The 16,357-nt window shown below is 49.8% G+C and overlaps 2 protein-coding genes and 2 pseudogenes across 2 annotated transcripts; all 4 read right to left on the reverse strand.

The window, feature by feature from the left end:
* Window positions 1–1,024: 1,024 nt before the first annotated feature.
* On the reverse strand, window positions 1,025–3,197 carry LOC147958918 (tyrosine-sulfated glycopeptide receptor 1-like; annotated as a pseudogene).
* A 524-nt stretch (window positions 3,198–3,721) lies between these two features.
* On the reverse strand, window positions 3,722–4,524 carry LOC125525024 (uncharacterized). Its single transcript, XM_048690050.2, has one exon. It carries the CDS (start codon window positions 4,428–4,430, stop codon window positions 3,903–3,905), a length of 528 nt encoding a protein of 175 aa, XP_048546007.2. The 5' UTR covers window positions 4,431–4,524; the 3' UTR covers window positions 3,722–3,902.
* A 4,081-nt stretch (window positions 4,525–8,605) lies between these two features.
* Window positions 8,606–9,361, reverse strand: LOC147958919 (uncharacterized). The gene has a single exon (XM_087537801.1). It carries the CDS (start codon window positions 9,304–9,306, stop codon window positions 8,644–8,646), a length of 663 nt encoding a protein of 220 aa, XP_087393927.1. The 5' UTR covers window positions 9,307–9,361; the 3' UTR covers window positions 8,606–8,643.
* A 5,863-nt stretch (window positions 9,362–15,224) lies between these two features.
* Window positions 15,225–15,968, reverse strand: LOC147958920 (uncharacterized; annotated as a pseudogene).
* Window positions 15,969–16,357: the final 389 nt, after the last annotated feature.

The raw sequence follows: 16,357 nt of genomic DNA on the forward strand, positions 1-16,357 counted from the left end.
AAACTTTGAATTTTGATGAACATTTTTTAAATCCGATGAACAAAAAATTGAATTCGATGAACATTTTTTTACATTGATGAATATTTTTTTTGAATTTTATGAATAAAAAAATTTGCGCAGATTTGAAAAGAAATTTCGATTTTTTATAAATAAAATAAGAAAAACGAAAAGACGAAAAAAGAAAAAGAAAGAAAAAACGAAAGGAAAAAAGAAAAATGGGCCTGCCCATACGAACGCCCAGCGCGACGGGGGTGCGCTGTGCGCGCCAGGTCGCTCACAGGCGACATACGGCGAGATTCCCCGTCCGCGGCGGCCGACAGAGATGCCACCGCTCGGGTACGGCGTGCGTGCTCCGTCTACCCGTCGAGCCCTCGCCACTCCTTCTATCCGGCCGGCTTCGCGCCGCCGCCTCGGTACCGTGCGCAGCAAAGCGTAGCGGCGGTTTCCCCCACGAGCTCCCCCTCGCGCATGAGCGGGGCTTTCGCATCTCCGGCGACCGAAGCGGGCAACACCGGCGAGCGGCTCTGTGGTGGGAATTCAGAACGACCCGCTTCCGTCCGAATCGTAAGTTCGAGCTCAACCTTCTGACATCGTGTACGTGATCCTCCTATACTGTTCTTTGGTCGATTTCTGTGGAAAGCGTTGAGGACCGGCTACTTCAGAACAATGATGAAATGCGTAGAGTCACATTTACGTAGTAAATACTACTACTTCATATACTGGCAGTGATATGGGTAAGGAAATTGGTTAAATTTTTATAAACATACTGACAGTGCTAGAAAGTACATTACACCCTACATCGATCGAGGTCTACACATCTAACCTCATGCGATTTTTGCATCGCAGAGCAGAATTGGGAACGACGTGAAGCAATACAGAGCTAAGCCACATCCAGTACAAGAGGGAAGAAAAGCACACTGTTCAACGTATCAGATCTTCAGCACCGTGTCCGTTGAGTAACTTAAACGTCTTCATCGCCGCCTGCTTCGAAGGGGAACTACATTTTCAGTGTGGTCATAGTATACTAACCGTGCAATAAGGAAACACGCAAGCAATGCAAGAGCAATGAGTCCTCCCGAGGTGATTCCAGTGACCAGTGCAAAGCGCAAGCTATGCCGCTGTGAGGCGGAGGTTTGATCTGTTGCCGTGGAGGTGCAATCGAGGTTGAGCATGGGTCCACATAGCTTTGGATTCCCACTGTAGCTGGAATTTGAGAATGTATGAAACTGTCCTCCAGTTGGAACTGGTCCTTCTAGCCTGTTGTTGGAAACATCAAATGTAGAAAGGAAGTGCAAATCATTCAGTGCAGATGGTATTGCACCTGTAGGCTGGTTATCCGACAGATCAAGCATTTGCAGGTTTGTGAGGTTGCAGATTTCTTGTGGTATTTCACCAGTTAAGCTATTGGAGCTGAAATTGAGGCCGTCGAGCAATTTTAGCTGACCAATCTCCGGGGGAATTATACCAGTGAAATTATTGTTGTCTAGACGCAATATTCTAGGAAAAGCACTGACCATCCGGTATTGACGTGATGGTGTCCAAAATACAGGCAACTCAAGGAACTTCGGGTCCAACTTGGCAACATTTTCCTCTGATAGTAGCATCGGCAACTTTGTCAATGCAACTTCTATATTCCCTGTAAAGTTGTTGCTTGATATGTCTAGGTAGAATAGGAAGGCCAGTTCATCAATCCAGGATGGTATTGCTCCACTGAGTTGGTTTACTGATAAATCTATCATCTTCAATTTTGCAAGCTTTGATATCCAAAGAGGAATTTTCCCAACCAATGGGCAAGCATCTATGGTCAGTACCTGAAGATTCTCAAAACCATCAATTGTTTCATCCTGTGGTATGGTTTCACCCTTGAAGTTGGTTCCGATAAGCAGGGAGGTGAGGTTCTTGCAGCTCTTGAGCATTTGAAGTGCGTTTGTGATATTTTTAAAAGAGTTGTTGGTAATTGAAAAGAAGGAGAGGGACCTGAGATTGCCTATTATTGGTGAGAAGTGGCCATGAAAGTTGTTGTAAGCCAGCCGCAGCGCAACTAGATTGCTGCATGAGTAGATACTTTCAGGAATTGGACCGGTGAAGAGGTTCATCGAAAAATCAGCTATCCTCAGATCCAGCATGGTGAAATTGACTGTGCTAAGATCCCCGATAAAGCTGTTGTTTCTGATGGTAATGTATCTGAGATTTGAGCAGTTATCTAGTGCCGATGGCAGCTCACCAGACATATTGTTGTTGCCCAAATAGAGTTCCTCCAATCTTCTTAGCTGACCGACAGATTCTGGAATCTTGCCACTGAGACCAGTTGATCCAAGATCAAGGACAGTCAGACGGCTTAATTTGACTATGCTGGAACCATCAAGAACACCTTGCAAACCATTGTTGGCCAAAGAGAGGTGCTCCAGTGAGGTAGCATTGAATAGTCCATCAGGGAGAGGCCCGGTAAGGTTGTTGTGGCCAACCTTTAGCACTCTCAGCATGGAGCAACTGCCAAACCCTGGAGAAATATTGCCACTGAATTTGTTATGTGAGAGGTCAAGCATGGCAAATGATGGGCCATTGATGCAGATAGAAACGATATGGGTCCTTCAAAGCTGTTGTGGCTTGCACTAAAACACAAGTAATGTAGAAAAACAAACAACTCTGACCATTTCGTTACGCGTGTCGGTAACAACAGACCGTGAGGTGTCGGGGAGCAGGTAAATTCGTTAGAGAGTAGCTCCAGGTCAACGTGCCTGTCATAGAACGGGATTAGTTTAGGGAACCTTGGTTCATTGATTACTCATGTTGAGACGACTCGCCAGTTACAAGCCCAGAAATAGAGCACATCACACTTTGCAGAACAAGTCACCATCGGTAAGTGCCATTTCGGGAAGAAAACAACAGCAGCAGCAGCAACACTTGTACGTTTAACTTGCTCCCCTGTGCTGCTACTGCTGCTCTCTTGCTCTACTCCGCACCACCGGGTTGCGCCACGTTGATGCTCGGTTGGGTTGATTGATGCTGTTTAGGTTCTCTGCTCAGCACGCCTCTAGTTGGCTTTGTTAGTGTTTCTGTTGCTCTCGGTTTCCTCAGAATTACAGAGGCAGAGAAGAAACTGCAACACCTGTGAATGCTGTCAAAGTTTTTCTGTAATTGAGTTGATTTTGAATGAGGTTGTATAGTACTGTGAATTCAGATGATGCATCAGGCATTGTACTCCCCTTGTAATCCAGTGGATCTATGTCAATAAATATGTGAATTCCATGGAGTAAACACCATTGTTGTAAGTATTTATTCTCTCTGCAATGTGACATGAAATTGGCCTGATATTGGCACCAATTGTATTGAACGAAATTTGCAGCAGTTGCAAAATTCAGAGAGCAAGTGCACATGAGCTTTTTGGTGCCCTCCTGATGCGACAAATAAATTTGATGTAAACTTTTTCTAGAGGGAGCGCACATATCTTATTTTTCTCCTGAACAAAAACAGTCACTTGGAACAGTTCGAGCACAGAAGCAATCTTGTTGGTGTAACAGGAACTGGTAGGAGAGGCAAAGAAGAGCAGGAGGATACCACTACAGAAGAAGCTCTGTCAGAAAGGGTTTGGCTAATTCCATTGCATGCTAAATTCTTCAGTCATACTCCAACTGTGTTACAGTATTATACTACTCCCTCTGTAAAACAACCCAGCATGGCCAGCAGTTGTTTCACCTTTAAGGCTAACACATCTTTCCCAACACGACGAGCAATTTCTTCCCAAGTTCTTTGAACATGTCGGTAGATTTGTAACACCGAAACTCACTTTCAATTCATCAACTTCCTTCGATCATGTACATAACAGACAGGCAAGCAACTGCATTACAGTCATGCTAGTTACAACTGCAGTACTGAATGTTCCAACTGTTTGAGCTAGAGCCCTAAGCCATGTGAAGCTGCGTCCTGATCGAGAAGGTTTTCTTCACCATGGAGCTGCTGCACCTCCTGATTGGCTGCATCATCTTAGGCGCCTGCACCAACTGTGTCCTGCGCAGCCGTTTGGCGTCCTCTGCTTCTTGGTAACCTTGGCAGAGCTTGCGTTTCGCGGCTTCCATCTTCTCCTCGGAGCAGAGCCCAGCACGGTCACCGGCGGGGGACGCCTTCTTGCTGATTCCCACGGTCTTCACGACGATGCCAGAATCGACGGAGACATGTTGCTGCTGCTGATCGACGGCGATCTCCTTTGTCTGCGGCATGTTGATGTTGTCAAGCTTGTGCAGGGCGTCTCTGACCTTGGTGAGCTCGTCCTGCATCGACGCCCTCCACCCGCTCACGAGGCCTCTGGCCAGGACGCGGACGCGCTCCGACTCGTGCCTGCGCAGCGCGCAGACGGACTTGCCGAGGTCCGTGGAAACCAACAGGTCGGGCATCACCGGAACTAGTCGCAGCGTCTCAAGGGACTCCGCCATGTGGTCGTCGAGAATCTTGCAGAGGCGCTCCGCCTGATCGTCGTCCGCGGCGTCGCAGAGCTGCTCCACGATGTCGACCCTGGCGCGCCGGAGCTCGCCGAGCAGGGCCGTCCAGGGGCCTGTGCAGGCTGTGCACCCGCACAGGGCCCCCAAATTTCAGGGGCCCCCGATTTGGGCCAATACCTTAGTATATTGTTTTTCGTTTTGGGCCCTTTCTTCAGACCTAGCACGTAACTGGGCTTCCTTTGGCACTACCGGCCGGGCCTGCTCCTCAATCTCCCCCAAACGATGCTTTCCTGAGTCCCCCCCCCCCCCGATCGACACAATCTGCTGAACGATCGATCTATCGATCCAGCCCTCACGAGAAAAAAATAAAGCGCCGCCACACGGAGACGGAGACTAGCAGCGTTGTTTGATTGATCGCTTCATATCCTTTCCGGAGATACAGCCGCAGCCCACCCGCATGTAGAATTGATTCATTGGTTCTATTGACCGCTGGGCGCTTAGCTAGTCGCAAATCCCACCGCACGAGTAGAAGCAGCCCGTGGCCGAGACCAAGGTGAGAGCAACACTGATCTGTCCAACATGTGCGCTGAAACTGAATCCTTATTTAATCTAGACTATTTTGTTTTGCTGAATAATTATATTAGTGAGCATATTATAAGCATATGCGTCAGTTCATCGATCACATTTTTGAAGGAAGATATATAGTAGGCTAGTAGATCATTATCAAGTTGTCACACACAAAGATTTCCAAGATAGTTGCTTCAGGGTTGTTTTTTTCCATTATTACCTTGATAAGCCTATCATTTATGCAATGTTGGAATTCATTCATATTTTTTCTATAAAGAAATTGTCTATTCTAGAAATTTTAGGGCCTCATTTTGCATTTCGCACCGGGGCCCCGAATTTCTGGAGACGGCCCTGGGTCGGAGGGCTTGATGGCGGCATCCACAGAGTCGAAGGCGCGGAAGAAACGCTTCCATCAGCGGAGCGGGCTGCTCTGCGTGGGCGCGGCCATGGCGTGGCGGCGAACGCGAGCTCGGTGGTGCTCTTGTCTCGCGGGGTAGGCAGAAGGTTTGGCGATCAAGGAAAGCGATGAATTCTGTAGTGGATGTAGTACGCTTATATAAGTTCTGATGATGTGCAAGGCGAGCTCCACTCCAATTCGGATCAAGGAAACGCGTCAGGAATCCGAGTTCCACATGGACACACCGGCAGACGCGTGAATCCGTCCGGCCAGGGCCAGGATGTGTTGCGCGTCCACGGTGACACACTGACCGCGATGGCTCGTATTCTGAATGTCTTGCTGGAAGTTTTGAAGTATTGATCATGGCAAAATGCAATGGATAAAAATCATGGGTAAGCCCTTTCTCTTTTGTTCAAGTATTGATTCTTCTCCTCTCTGCCACTTTGAAGTATTGATTATTCTCCTCCTTGGTCATGTCATTTCCGAGAGTGTCAAAATGGGCACTCCTGATTTCTCTGCATGAGGAAGGGAGCTGAGAAGCTGCGGATGACACTTGAAGGTGCAGAGGAAGAGGAAGAACTGCAACACCTGTGAATGTTGCCAACATTTCCCGTTGTAATTGATTGAAGTTGTTACTGTGAATTCAGATTATGTATCAGGCATTGTAAATTCCCTTCTAATCCAGTGAATATGTACATTCAGATATTCAGTGAAGTAAACACCATCGTCATCAAGTATGTATTTTTTCTCTGCGACGTGACATGTGGTTTGATTTGATACCGGCACCATTTGTATGGAACTAAATTTGCAGCAGTTGCCAAATTTGGCAAGTACACATGAGTTGCGGCAATTGTACTGAATATGTTAACTCAGTGCATCCATGTTAATTAAATGAAAGTGGTCTGCATCTACAGCAATTGTACTGAACAAAATTTGCAGCAGTTGCAAAATTCAGATGTTTGGATCAGTGTAATTGCCTGTACACATGAGCTGTTGGTAACAATGATCCATGTATGCATCAGGATTCAGGAAACGTGCTTTTTGGCGCCTTCTTGATGCGACAAATAAATTCTGCATTGTTGAGGTGTAAATTTTTCTCGAGGGAGTAGAGCACACATATCTGTTCCTCTCCTGAAATTCAGTCACTTGGAATAGTTCACAAAAGAAATATTCAGCTGGGAGAGTGAACGAACTGCAGTTGGAAAAGTGTTATTGTGATTTATACAAGTTACCAACATTGCTAGGAGATATTGTATTAATTTTTCGAATAGCTCTAATAGACTACCTTCCTCTTCATATTAGGTATTAGAAATGTTTCATTAGCACATTCAGTGATTCTTTTCCTTGGAGGTTGGAGCACATTCAGTGATTTCTCAACGCATGACCTTGAAAGAAGACCGCTGAAAAGAATGTCTTGGGTGGGTCATCACATTGAATAATTTCTTAGCAAGGCATTTTCTTAGTCTTAGCAAGTTAATTTCATTGCAGTGACCATAAATTGGACAGTTCAATATCTGTGGAGAATTGATATTTATACTTTATCCAATTTATACAACTTATGTACATGATCCATAGCAGATGGTGCAAGGTATTTGTGGGATTGGACTGCTTCAGTTTGGATTAATGATTCTCCCCCAGCACTGAGGTCTGAGGTGATGAATTTTGTTCCTAGCTACACCTGAAACTTAAGAGAATAAAAGAGAAGTGCATCCAACTTACATTTAGATTTACACCATAGTTGGAGAGAGTGGAGATATCGGGTTCCTGGTGACAAAGGAACAGTGTTGACGTCATGGTTGGTTTTATTTTGGATAACGGGCTCATTGCCGCTGTTCATAAGTAAGTTTGAAACTCGTTTGGTGTTTGTTTTTGTAGTACTGTTTACAGGAAATAATTGTATCCTTTTAAAAAATGGTGGTTTTCTTCGTCGGTTGATCCCTTTTTGACATTTTGATCTGAGCACCTATATGTTTGACCAAAACGTGGAAATTGTGGTGTGTTTTTTGTTGTTGTTAATCTTGGTATGAATTTCAGTAGTCCACATGTCCTTCTTCCCCTTATATTCATTATGATTCAGAAATATGCATATATGGTTTTGACATTTCCTTCAAAAAATTCTATCTGTAGTGTGTTGTGATCAATATGCATGCATTCTACTCCCTCCGTTCTTTTTTATAAGACATTTTAGCCGCTTTGGGCGTGTCTGAAATGTGTAAAACGTCTTACAAAAGGGAACAAAGAAGTACTAATTTATATGCAAGGAACCTGAAACTTCTGTTTAAACATAATTATCATCGTCCTGCTGCATTCTTTGGGGCACAGATTTGTGTTCAACTAATCTAAGAATTAACAGGATAGATCATATTCTCAGTTTGTAGTCTACCAAGTAACTGATGTGACTTCACTGTATGTATTCGAGGGTGCAGATTTGTATACCTTGATCCGGTATTATGACCATGGCTCTTGGTGGTCTCTAAGTAGGCACCTGGCTGGCTTTATAAGCCCAAAGTGAATATTTGCATGGCTGTTATGGTCCAAAACTCCAAATGGATCTCCCGAGCTGACCTGCATACTAGACGATCTTGCCACAAGCTAAAATTCTCCTAGAGCATTGTGCTAGGCTCTGAACCTCGACCGTGTTGTTCTGTGTCTACATCATCTTGACGTTGCAAGCTATGCTAAAAGTAGGCCTGACCACAAGATTCCTACAGAGGAGGAAGAATTGCAATACATGTGTATGTTGCCAACGTTTCTCATTGTGATTGACTTGATTTTGAATGAAGCTAAATTCAGATGATATAATTCCCTTACCTCACTGGATCCATGCCAATGAATATGAAATTCAGACAACATATCTGTTCTTCTCCAGGAAAATAGCATATACACCAATTGTCTGAATGAAACAGGCTTTTTGGCGTCTTCCTGATGCGACAAGTAAATTCTGCATCAGGCTCAGAAGTTCAGCAAGCAGACATACTACAACAGAAGTTATCTGGAGTAGTAGTTCAAGCACAGAAGTGATCTTCTTGGTGGGATCATCACATCCAATGCTTTTACATAAAACATACTACAACAGACTGATCCAATGCTTTTACATGGAACAAATCCCTTGCATTAATTGATCAATTGTGATCATAATGCACACTAATTGATGGCCAAATTCACTCGCACTACTGAAAAGCATGCCAGTGAAATACTCCTACACACTTGCAACCTTTGCTGACTCTGCTTCCTCTGCTTCGATCACTTGACCACACATCTGTGGATTTGCATCGCTTGAGCAAAGTCCCGTCGACGAGCCATCTCGATGCGGTGAGCTTGATAACGCCAAGCTTGCTGTCTTGCTTGGAGCAGCTCCTCAGGGGACTTGGTCACGTCGGAGTGATGGATCCAGGGGTCGTTGAACTGCACCGTGTCCACCATCTGCTCCACCTTTCGCCGGGCCTCCGCTCTGCTATGCTCGATGTCCCGCCGACGGCTGGCCTCTTCTTCGGAGGCAGGGTGCGCCCAATCCATGGCGAGGCGAGCGTTCTCGATCACTTGGCGCATGCTGATCGGCGGCTTCGATTGCGTCGAGCTCGCCGGAGATTGGGCGACCTGGTTCTTGATCACAGAGGAGTGGAGATTCTTCGGATCCTTGCCGTTGCTGGGACATGGAAGCTTGCTGTTCTTGATGTTGGCGGCCACCGCGACATGGAGCTCGCCTCCGGAGCAGGCACCGCGTACGCGCTTCGCCGGCGGCTGCCCGTCGCACACGGACATGGGCCGCTTCGGCCTCTTGGCAGCGGCGGGATTCGCCATCAAGGCGGGATTCACGCGCACGCGGGAGGAGCAGGAGTGGAGGTCGCCAGCGGCGGCGCTACGGCGCGGGAGCAGAGACGGCGGGAGCACCGTGGTGCCGCCCATGGTTGGCCGTGGAATCGCCAGAGCAACGATCGAGGGAGGGCGAGGTCAGATGGATCGAGGGATGCTGATGGGAGGGCGAGGTGAGCTAGATCGGGAATTGGGGAAACGGGGCAGGCAAGAAAGAAGAGACGCGGGAGAGAGAAAAGTGGCGGGAAGCAATTCGAATCCGAGTCGTAGTCGGCCCAGGCATAGCTAAAACGCGTTGTGTGTTAATCTTGGTATATGAATTTCAGTAGTCCCCATGTCATTCTTCCCCTTCTAATACCTATGATTCAGAAATATGCATCTATGGTTTTGTCATTTCCTTCAAAAAAATTTATATCTGTAGTTTTTTGTAATCAATCAATATGCATGCATCCTACTCCCTCCGTTCTTTTTTAATGCGTTTTAGCCAGTCCGCTTTGAACTGTTTTGGGCGTGTCTGAAATGTTTAAAACGTCTTATAAAAGGGAACAAAAGGAGTACTAATTTATACGAAAGGAACTTGAAACTTCTGTTTAAACATAATTATCATCGTCCTGCTGCATTCTATGGGGCACGGATTTGTGTTCAACTAATCTAAGAATCAACGTGATAGATCATATTCTCAGTGTAGTGTACCAAGTAACTGCTGTGACTTCACTGTATATATTCGAGCTACATACAGTTTGAGGGTGCAGATTTGTATACCTTGATCCGGTATTATCACCATGGCTGTTGGTGGTCTCTAAGTAGGCACCTGGCTGGCTTTATAAGCCCAAAGTGAATATTTGCATGGCTGTTATGGCCCAAAACTCCAAATGGATCTTCTCCTGAGCTGACCTGCATACTAGGCGATCTTGCCACAAACTAAAATTCTCCTATAGAGCATTGTGCTAGGCTCTGAACCTTGACCGTGTTGTTCATCACCTCCCATTCGCGGTCAGTAGCATCACACTGACCGTGATGGCTAGTATTCTGAATGTCTTGCTGGAAGTTTTGCCTTGAGAATTGGAGACCAATGACTGGTGATGGTCAAATGGAGGCAAAAGATGGATGGTGTCGCTGGCCAAGTTCTGACCATTCAAGATGATAATACTATCTTTTTAACTGGTATTGTTCGTTTTACTGCCGATGGCAAGTGCTATTTAGGGTAAGAAACATCAATATTAACCCTGAAGTTCAGAGCTGCTACAAGTCAGACAACCAGAAACAGAACTGCTTTGTGTCTACATCATCTTGACGTTGCAAGCTATGCTAAAAGGAGGTCAAGAACTTGCATATAAAGATGAAAAAGAATCGGTCGCTCCAGGATCTACAAAGCATATTACAGAGCGGAGCTAATCTTTCCATTTCCCAGTGTATCAAAATGTGCACTCAGGATTTATCTTCAGGAGGAAACCAAGAAGCTGCGGATGATGCTGAAGGTGCAGAGGAAGAGGAGGAACAGCAACACCTGTGAATGTTGCGAACTTTTCCCATTGTAATTGAGTTGAATTTGAATGAAGTTATGTAGTGTGAATTCAGATGATGTACCAGGCCTTGTAGTTCCCTCGTTATTCAGCAGATTTATGTCAATGAATATGTGGATTCAGATATTCAATGAAGTAAGCACCATTGTTGCCAAGTATTTATTTTTGGCAGTGACATGAAGTTTGATTTGATACTGGCACCAATTGTATCGAACGAAATTTGCAGCAGTTGCAAAATTCAGACAACAAGTACACATGAGCTATTTGGCAACAATGATGCATGTATGCATCAGGATTCAGGAGTTCAGTAGACATGCTTTTGGCGCCTTCTTGATGCGACAAGTAAATTCTGCATTGTTGTGGTGTAAAGTTTTCTAGACCAAGCCACATATCTGTTCTTCTCCAGGAAAATAGCAGTCATCTAGAATAGTAGTTCAAGAACAGAAGTAATCTTCTTGGTGGGATCGTGTGTGCCTGTCATTATTCATGAAAAAAATAATTATTAGGAGGGAACAGATCTAATACTGCTGCATTCATCAGATCCAATGCTTTTACATACTAAAACAAATCCCTTACATTAATTGATCAATTGTGATCATAATGCACACTAACTACTGAAAAAAAATGCAGATTCTGCTTTTCTCAGCTACTGCAGTTTGCAGACTTTGCTTCCTCTGCTTTACTCTGCTTTACTCACTGGCCCCGTTGCCTCCGTGCATGCCGCTCTTGTAGTTTGCTTTTGCATGGATGGTTGTATCCTTTTCTTCTGTTCCGAGTGTCGTAGTGCTCAACCCTCCTGTTCGGGTGCTAGCTGTTGTAATGGGTAGTACGTCTGTTATGTCTCTCCGCCTGTTATCCTGGAATGTCCAAGACCTGAGGGACAAGGATAAATGTGATGTTGTTAAAAACTCCGTTTGCTCCGTGGATCCCAGCTTTGTTGTCTTCAGAAAACAAAACTCGCTTAACTCGACTCTCGCAAAGCTATCTCGTTCCTCCCCAGGCGTCTTTCGCAGTTCGTTACCAAGCTCGCCGACGGCAGCCGTGGAGGGGTGGTTACGGCCTGGGACCCTCCTCCTTCTCTCTTGTCTCCTCCTTGGAGTCCACCTTCTCGCTAACGGTCACCCTCGCTTGCACTTCCACAGGGGGGTGTCTAACGTTGACTAACGTCTATGCGCCCTCGGACCATTCTCTCACGACGGATTTTGTCGAGGACATGCTCACCCTCCCCCCAAGCGTCTCCGGGGCTTGGCTCGTTGTGGGGGATTTCAACCTCATTCGCCAACGTGACGAGAAGAGTGGGGGGTGTTTCCACGCAGGGCGAGCGGCCGCTTTCAACTCGCTCATCAACTCGCTTGCACTCCATGAGTTGCACCTCTCCGACCGGCTTTTCACCTGGTCCAACCGTCAAAACCCCCCGATCCTAGCCAGGCTCACCGGGCGTTTTTTGACAACTCTTGGGACGCCGCTTTCCCGGACACTACCCTTCCGTCTCGCCCCCGCACCACCTCTGACCACGTGCTGCTCCTAGTCACTGCCTCTACTACAATTCCAAAACCGTCGCGGTTCTTCTTCGAAAATGCCTGGCTCCTGGACCAATCCTTCCTCCCTACCACTCTCCCCTCCTGGTCGGGTACGGTCCGTGGCTCAGGCGCCGCGGGTGTCCTTGCAGCCCGGAAAAAGGCATTCAGGTACGCCGCCAAGGTATGGAAAAAGCAACACCGGTTCATCCCCACCTTCGACAATGACTGTCATTTCTTGATTGATCTATTCGATTTTTGGGAGGAAACACGTGCTCTCTCTGCAGCTGAGGCATCCCTCTGTCTCGACGCACGGTTTGCCCTTCCTACTTCGGTTCGCCGGCAGTGCGCCCACTGGCGGCAGCGAGGGAAGCGCCGGGCGGTCCGCGAAGGCGACGAAAACACCAAGTTCTTCCACGCCTCCGCCTCCACCCGACAACGACGCAACACCATAGGCACGCTGGAAGTTGAAGGGGTGCAGGTGGTGGACCATGCTGGCAAGGCCGCCACCTTGCTGGGCTTCTACTCGGCTCTACTGGGCCGGCCCAGGCCCCCCACCTGGCGCTTCGATCTACGTCGACGCACCTGTGGTTGATGGGGCGGCGCTGGTGGCTCCGTTCGACCACGCCGAGATCAAAGCCGTGGTCCACGCCCTGGATCGCACCAGCGCCCCGGGCCCGGACGGCCTTGGTCCTGCCTTCTACCAGGCGGCGTGGGTGGAGGTGGCGCCGGACATCCACCGCCTCTTTGCAGAGTTCCATGCCGGGACTGCCCGCCTCGATGGGATCAACAGAGCCTACATCGCCCTCCTGCCCAAGAAACCGGGTGTTCCGACCCCGGCTGATTTCCGGCCCGTCTCGCTTCCAAACAATGACATCAAGATCCTCTGCAGGGGCTCACGACGAGGCTTCAATGACAAATCGCCCTCCTGATCGACGAGGATCAATCTGGCTTCGTGAGAGGGCGCAGCATCTCGGAGAATTTTGTGTATGCCATGGAGCTGGTGCAGTGCTGCCACAGGCGGCGCGCCCCGGCGGTGGTGCTGAAGCTCGACTTCGCCAAAGCTTTTGACTCCATCAACTGGGCAAGTTTGAGGACTATCATGGAGGTGCGGGGGTTCCCGCCGCTCTAGTGCGCATGGATGGACTCCCTCTTCCACTCATCGCGCTCGGCCGTCCTCCTCAACGGCGTGCCGGGGAGGTGGTTCCAGGTCGGCTGCGGCCTGCGGCAGGGGGATCCCGTCTCCCCCTACCTCTTCATCATCGTCGCCGACGTCCTCCAATGCCTCATCCGCCATGACGATGTGCTTCGCCACCCCCTACTACCGGACGCCCCGGCGGTGGTGCTTCAGTACGTCGACGACACCCTGATTATCATGCGGGTGTGCGGGCGGGGGGCGGCGCGCCTCAAGCTACTTCTGGACCAGTTCGCAGAGGCCACCGGGCTAGTGATTAACTTTGCCAAAAGCACCCTCGTCCTGATGCACGCCGACGCCGACATTGTGGAGCAGGTGGTGGCTGCCCTGGGATGTGCCGCCGGCGTGTTCCCGCAGTCATGCCTGGGGCTCCCTCTTTCATGGGAAAAACTGTGCTTCGCCGACTTCTTGCCCATGATCGCGAAGGTGGACGTGTACCTTGCCAGATGGGCTGCTCGCCTTCTCTCGCCCGCCCGGGCGGCTCGTCCTCATAAACGCCGTCCTCAACGCCCTGCCTACCTATTCCATGGCGGCGCTGCTCCTGCCGCCTGCCGTCATCCGTGCTCTAGATGGACTCTGTCGCTCGTTCCTCTGGAACATCGCTGAACGGGCGTCAGGCGCTCAATGCCTGGTCGCGTGGTGTCAGGTCTGTCGCGCCAAAGCCGAAGGTGGCTTGGGTGTGCGCGACCTAGTCACCCAAAATGAGTGCCTTCTTCTAAAGATGATACACCGGCTGCATGCCTCGCCACGATCGAGATGGGCATCGTGGGTCTGGGCTGGCGCGACCGGCCACTCTCTCCTCTCGCGCGGCGAGTTGGTGCTGGGCGAGCACCGGGCCTCCATCGTCAAGCTGCTGCCACTCTACCGATCCCTCACAAGGGTGGACATGGGGGATGGGAGGTGCTGCTCCTTCTGGTGGGACTGCTGGCTCCCCTGTGGAGCGATCGCCTCGGTCTTCCCCGCTCTCCTCTCGCACATAGTCGAGGCCGAGGTCACGGTATGGCAGGTGCGGCGGTACGGCCTCAACAGCTTTCTGGTCCCCAGACTCACGGCCGTGGGCGCGCGCGAGCTGCGGGGTGTTCAGAGGTTGATGGACGAGGCGCCGCGCCGAGAGGGCCCCGACGAGCGTCGGCTGATACATGCGAGGGCGCACGCGGGGGGCCTGTCCTCCAGCTCGGTCTACGCCCTCTTGCGGTTCGGTGGGGTGACCGCAACCTATGCCGCCATGATCTGGGGCGCGCGAGTGCCTTCCCGAGTCAAATTCTTCTGCTGGCTGTTGGTTCAGAGACGCATCCACACGCGGGATGTCCTGCTACGGAAGTGCATTCTTGCTGCCGATGAGGCCGGCTGCCCTCTGTGCCCCGCCTCTCTCGAGACCGCGGACCACCTGCTGTTTGCCTGCCCGTTCGCGGGCGGTTTCTGGCACAAGGTCGGGATGAGTGCGGACGGGGCATCGGTCAGCAACTTGAACTCCCTGGCTAGGGTGGCAAACAACGTTGTCGATTCTGGGGTGGAGTTTGTGATGCTCTGTTGCTGGCAACTATGGAAGCATCACAACGCCGTGGTCTTCCAGCGGCTGGCGCCGTCCTTGGCCAGGGCCCTGCAGTGCTGTCGGGAGGACGCTGATCTGTGGTGTGTTCGCTTGCAACAAGACCACAGGGCTCACGTTGACTCCTGGCTTAGGGCTCTCGCCTACTAGGCTTGTCTTTCTCACTTGGGATTATGCCCATGTTTTGACCCGTTTGTAAAACTCTCTCTCTCTAAAATTCTGTGGGCCTAGCCCGCCGTGATCAATATATTCAGGTGGGGGACCCCCCCCCCCCCCCCCCGCGTGAAAATACAAAAAAAAATGTTCGTGGAATTACATGACTTGAGCAACAACACTCTTCTGATTCGATGGAACTGCAGGAGCAGCTCCTCAGGGGACTTGGTCACGTCGGAGGGATCAATGTATGGGTCGTTGAACTGCACGGTGTCCGTCATTTGCTCCACCTTCCGCCGGGCCTCCGCTCTGCTGCGCTCAATGTCCCGCCGACGGCTGGCCTCTTCTTCGGCGGCAGGGTGAGCCCAATCCATGTCCACCATCCGCTCTTCGGCGGCAGCGCGAGTCATGGCAAGGCGAGCGTTCTCGATCAGTTGGCGCATGCTGTTCGGCGGCTTTGATTGCGTCGCACTCGCCGGAGATTCGGCGACCTGGTTGTTGATCACGGAGGCGTGGAGGCACGTCGGACTCCTTGGATCGTTGCCGCTGCTGGGACACGGAATCGTGCTGCTGTTCTTCATGTTGGCGGGGGCTGTCACATGGAGCTCGTCCCCGGAGCTTCCACCGTGTACGCGCTTCGGCGCCAGCGGCTACCCGTCGCGCACGGACACGGGCTGCTTCGGCGTCTTGGCAGCAGCGGGGTTGGCCATCGAGGCAGGGTTTAGGCGCACGCTGGAGCAACTGGAGTGCAGGTCAGCAGCGGCGGCGGCGCTACGGCGCGTGAGCAGAGACGGGAGAACCACCGTGGTGCCGCCCATGTTTGCGGCCACTGAGTCGCGAGAGCAAAGATCTGGCGGCGGGAGGGATGAAGAGATTGCGGTGGAGGCCGAGCAGAGGGCAAAGTCAGATGGAAGAAAACAACGACAACAGCACTTCTAGGTCCTGAAGCAAAAAAATTGGAGAATAACCTTTTTTTCATGATAATACGTGTCTCATTCATATTATAAAGAACAAAGTACAAGTCACGTAAAAATCGACATGACAAAACTGAAAAGATAGCAGAACACCTCCGAGCTTGACACCAACGCCCGTCACCTGCCTTCGGCACCACCACAGTAACCACCGAAGAAAAGAATGAAGATTCACCTCCTCATCCGAGCTCGACGCGACTCCATCACTGATAAGCAGCTTTGCGAACCTTCAAAGT

The sequence above is a fragment of the Triticum urartu genome, chromosome 7A, assembly GCF_056163025.1.
Source record: "Triticum urartu cultivar PI428250 chromosome 7A, HENAU_Tu73, whole genome shotgun sequence".
Lineage (NCBI taxonomy): Eukaryota > Viridiplantae > Streptophyta > Magnoliopsida > Poales > Poaceae > Triticum > Triticum urartu.

Bases quoted from the DNA above. Each gene is read 5' to 3' on its own strand.
- LOC147958919 (XM_087537801.1), bottom strand. From the start codon at position 9,306: ATGGGCGGCACCACGGTGCTCCCGCCGTCTCTGCTCCCGCGCCGTAGC.
- LOC125525024 (XM_048690050.2), bottom strand. From the start codon at position 4,430: ATGGCGGAGTCCCTTGAGACGCTGCGACTAGTTCCGGTGATGCCCGAC.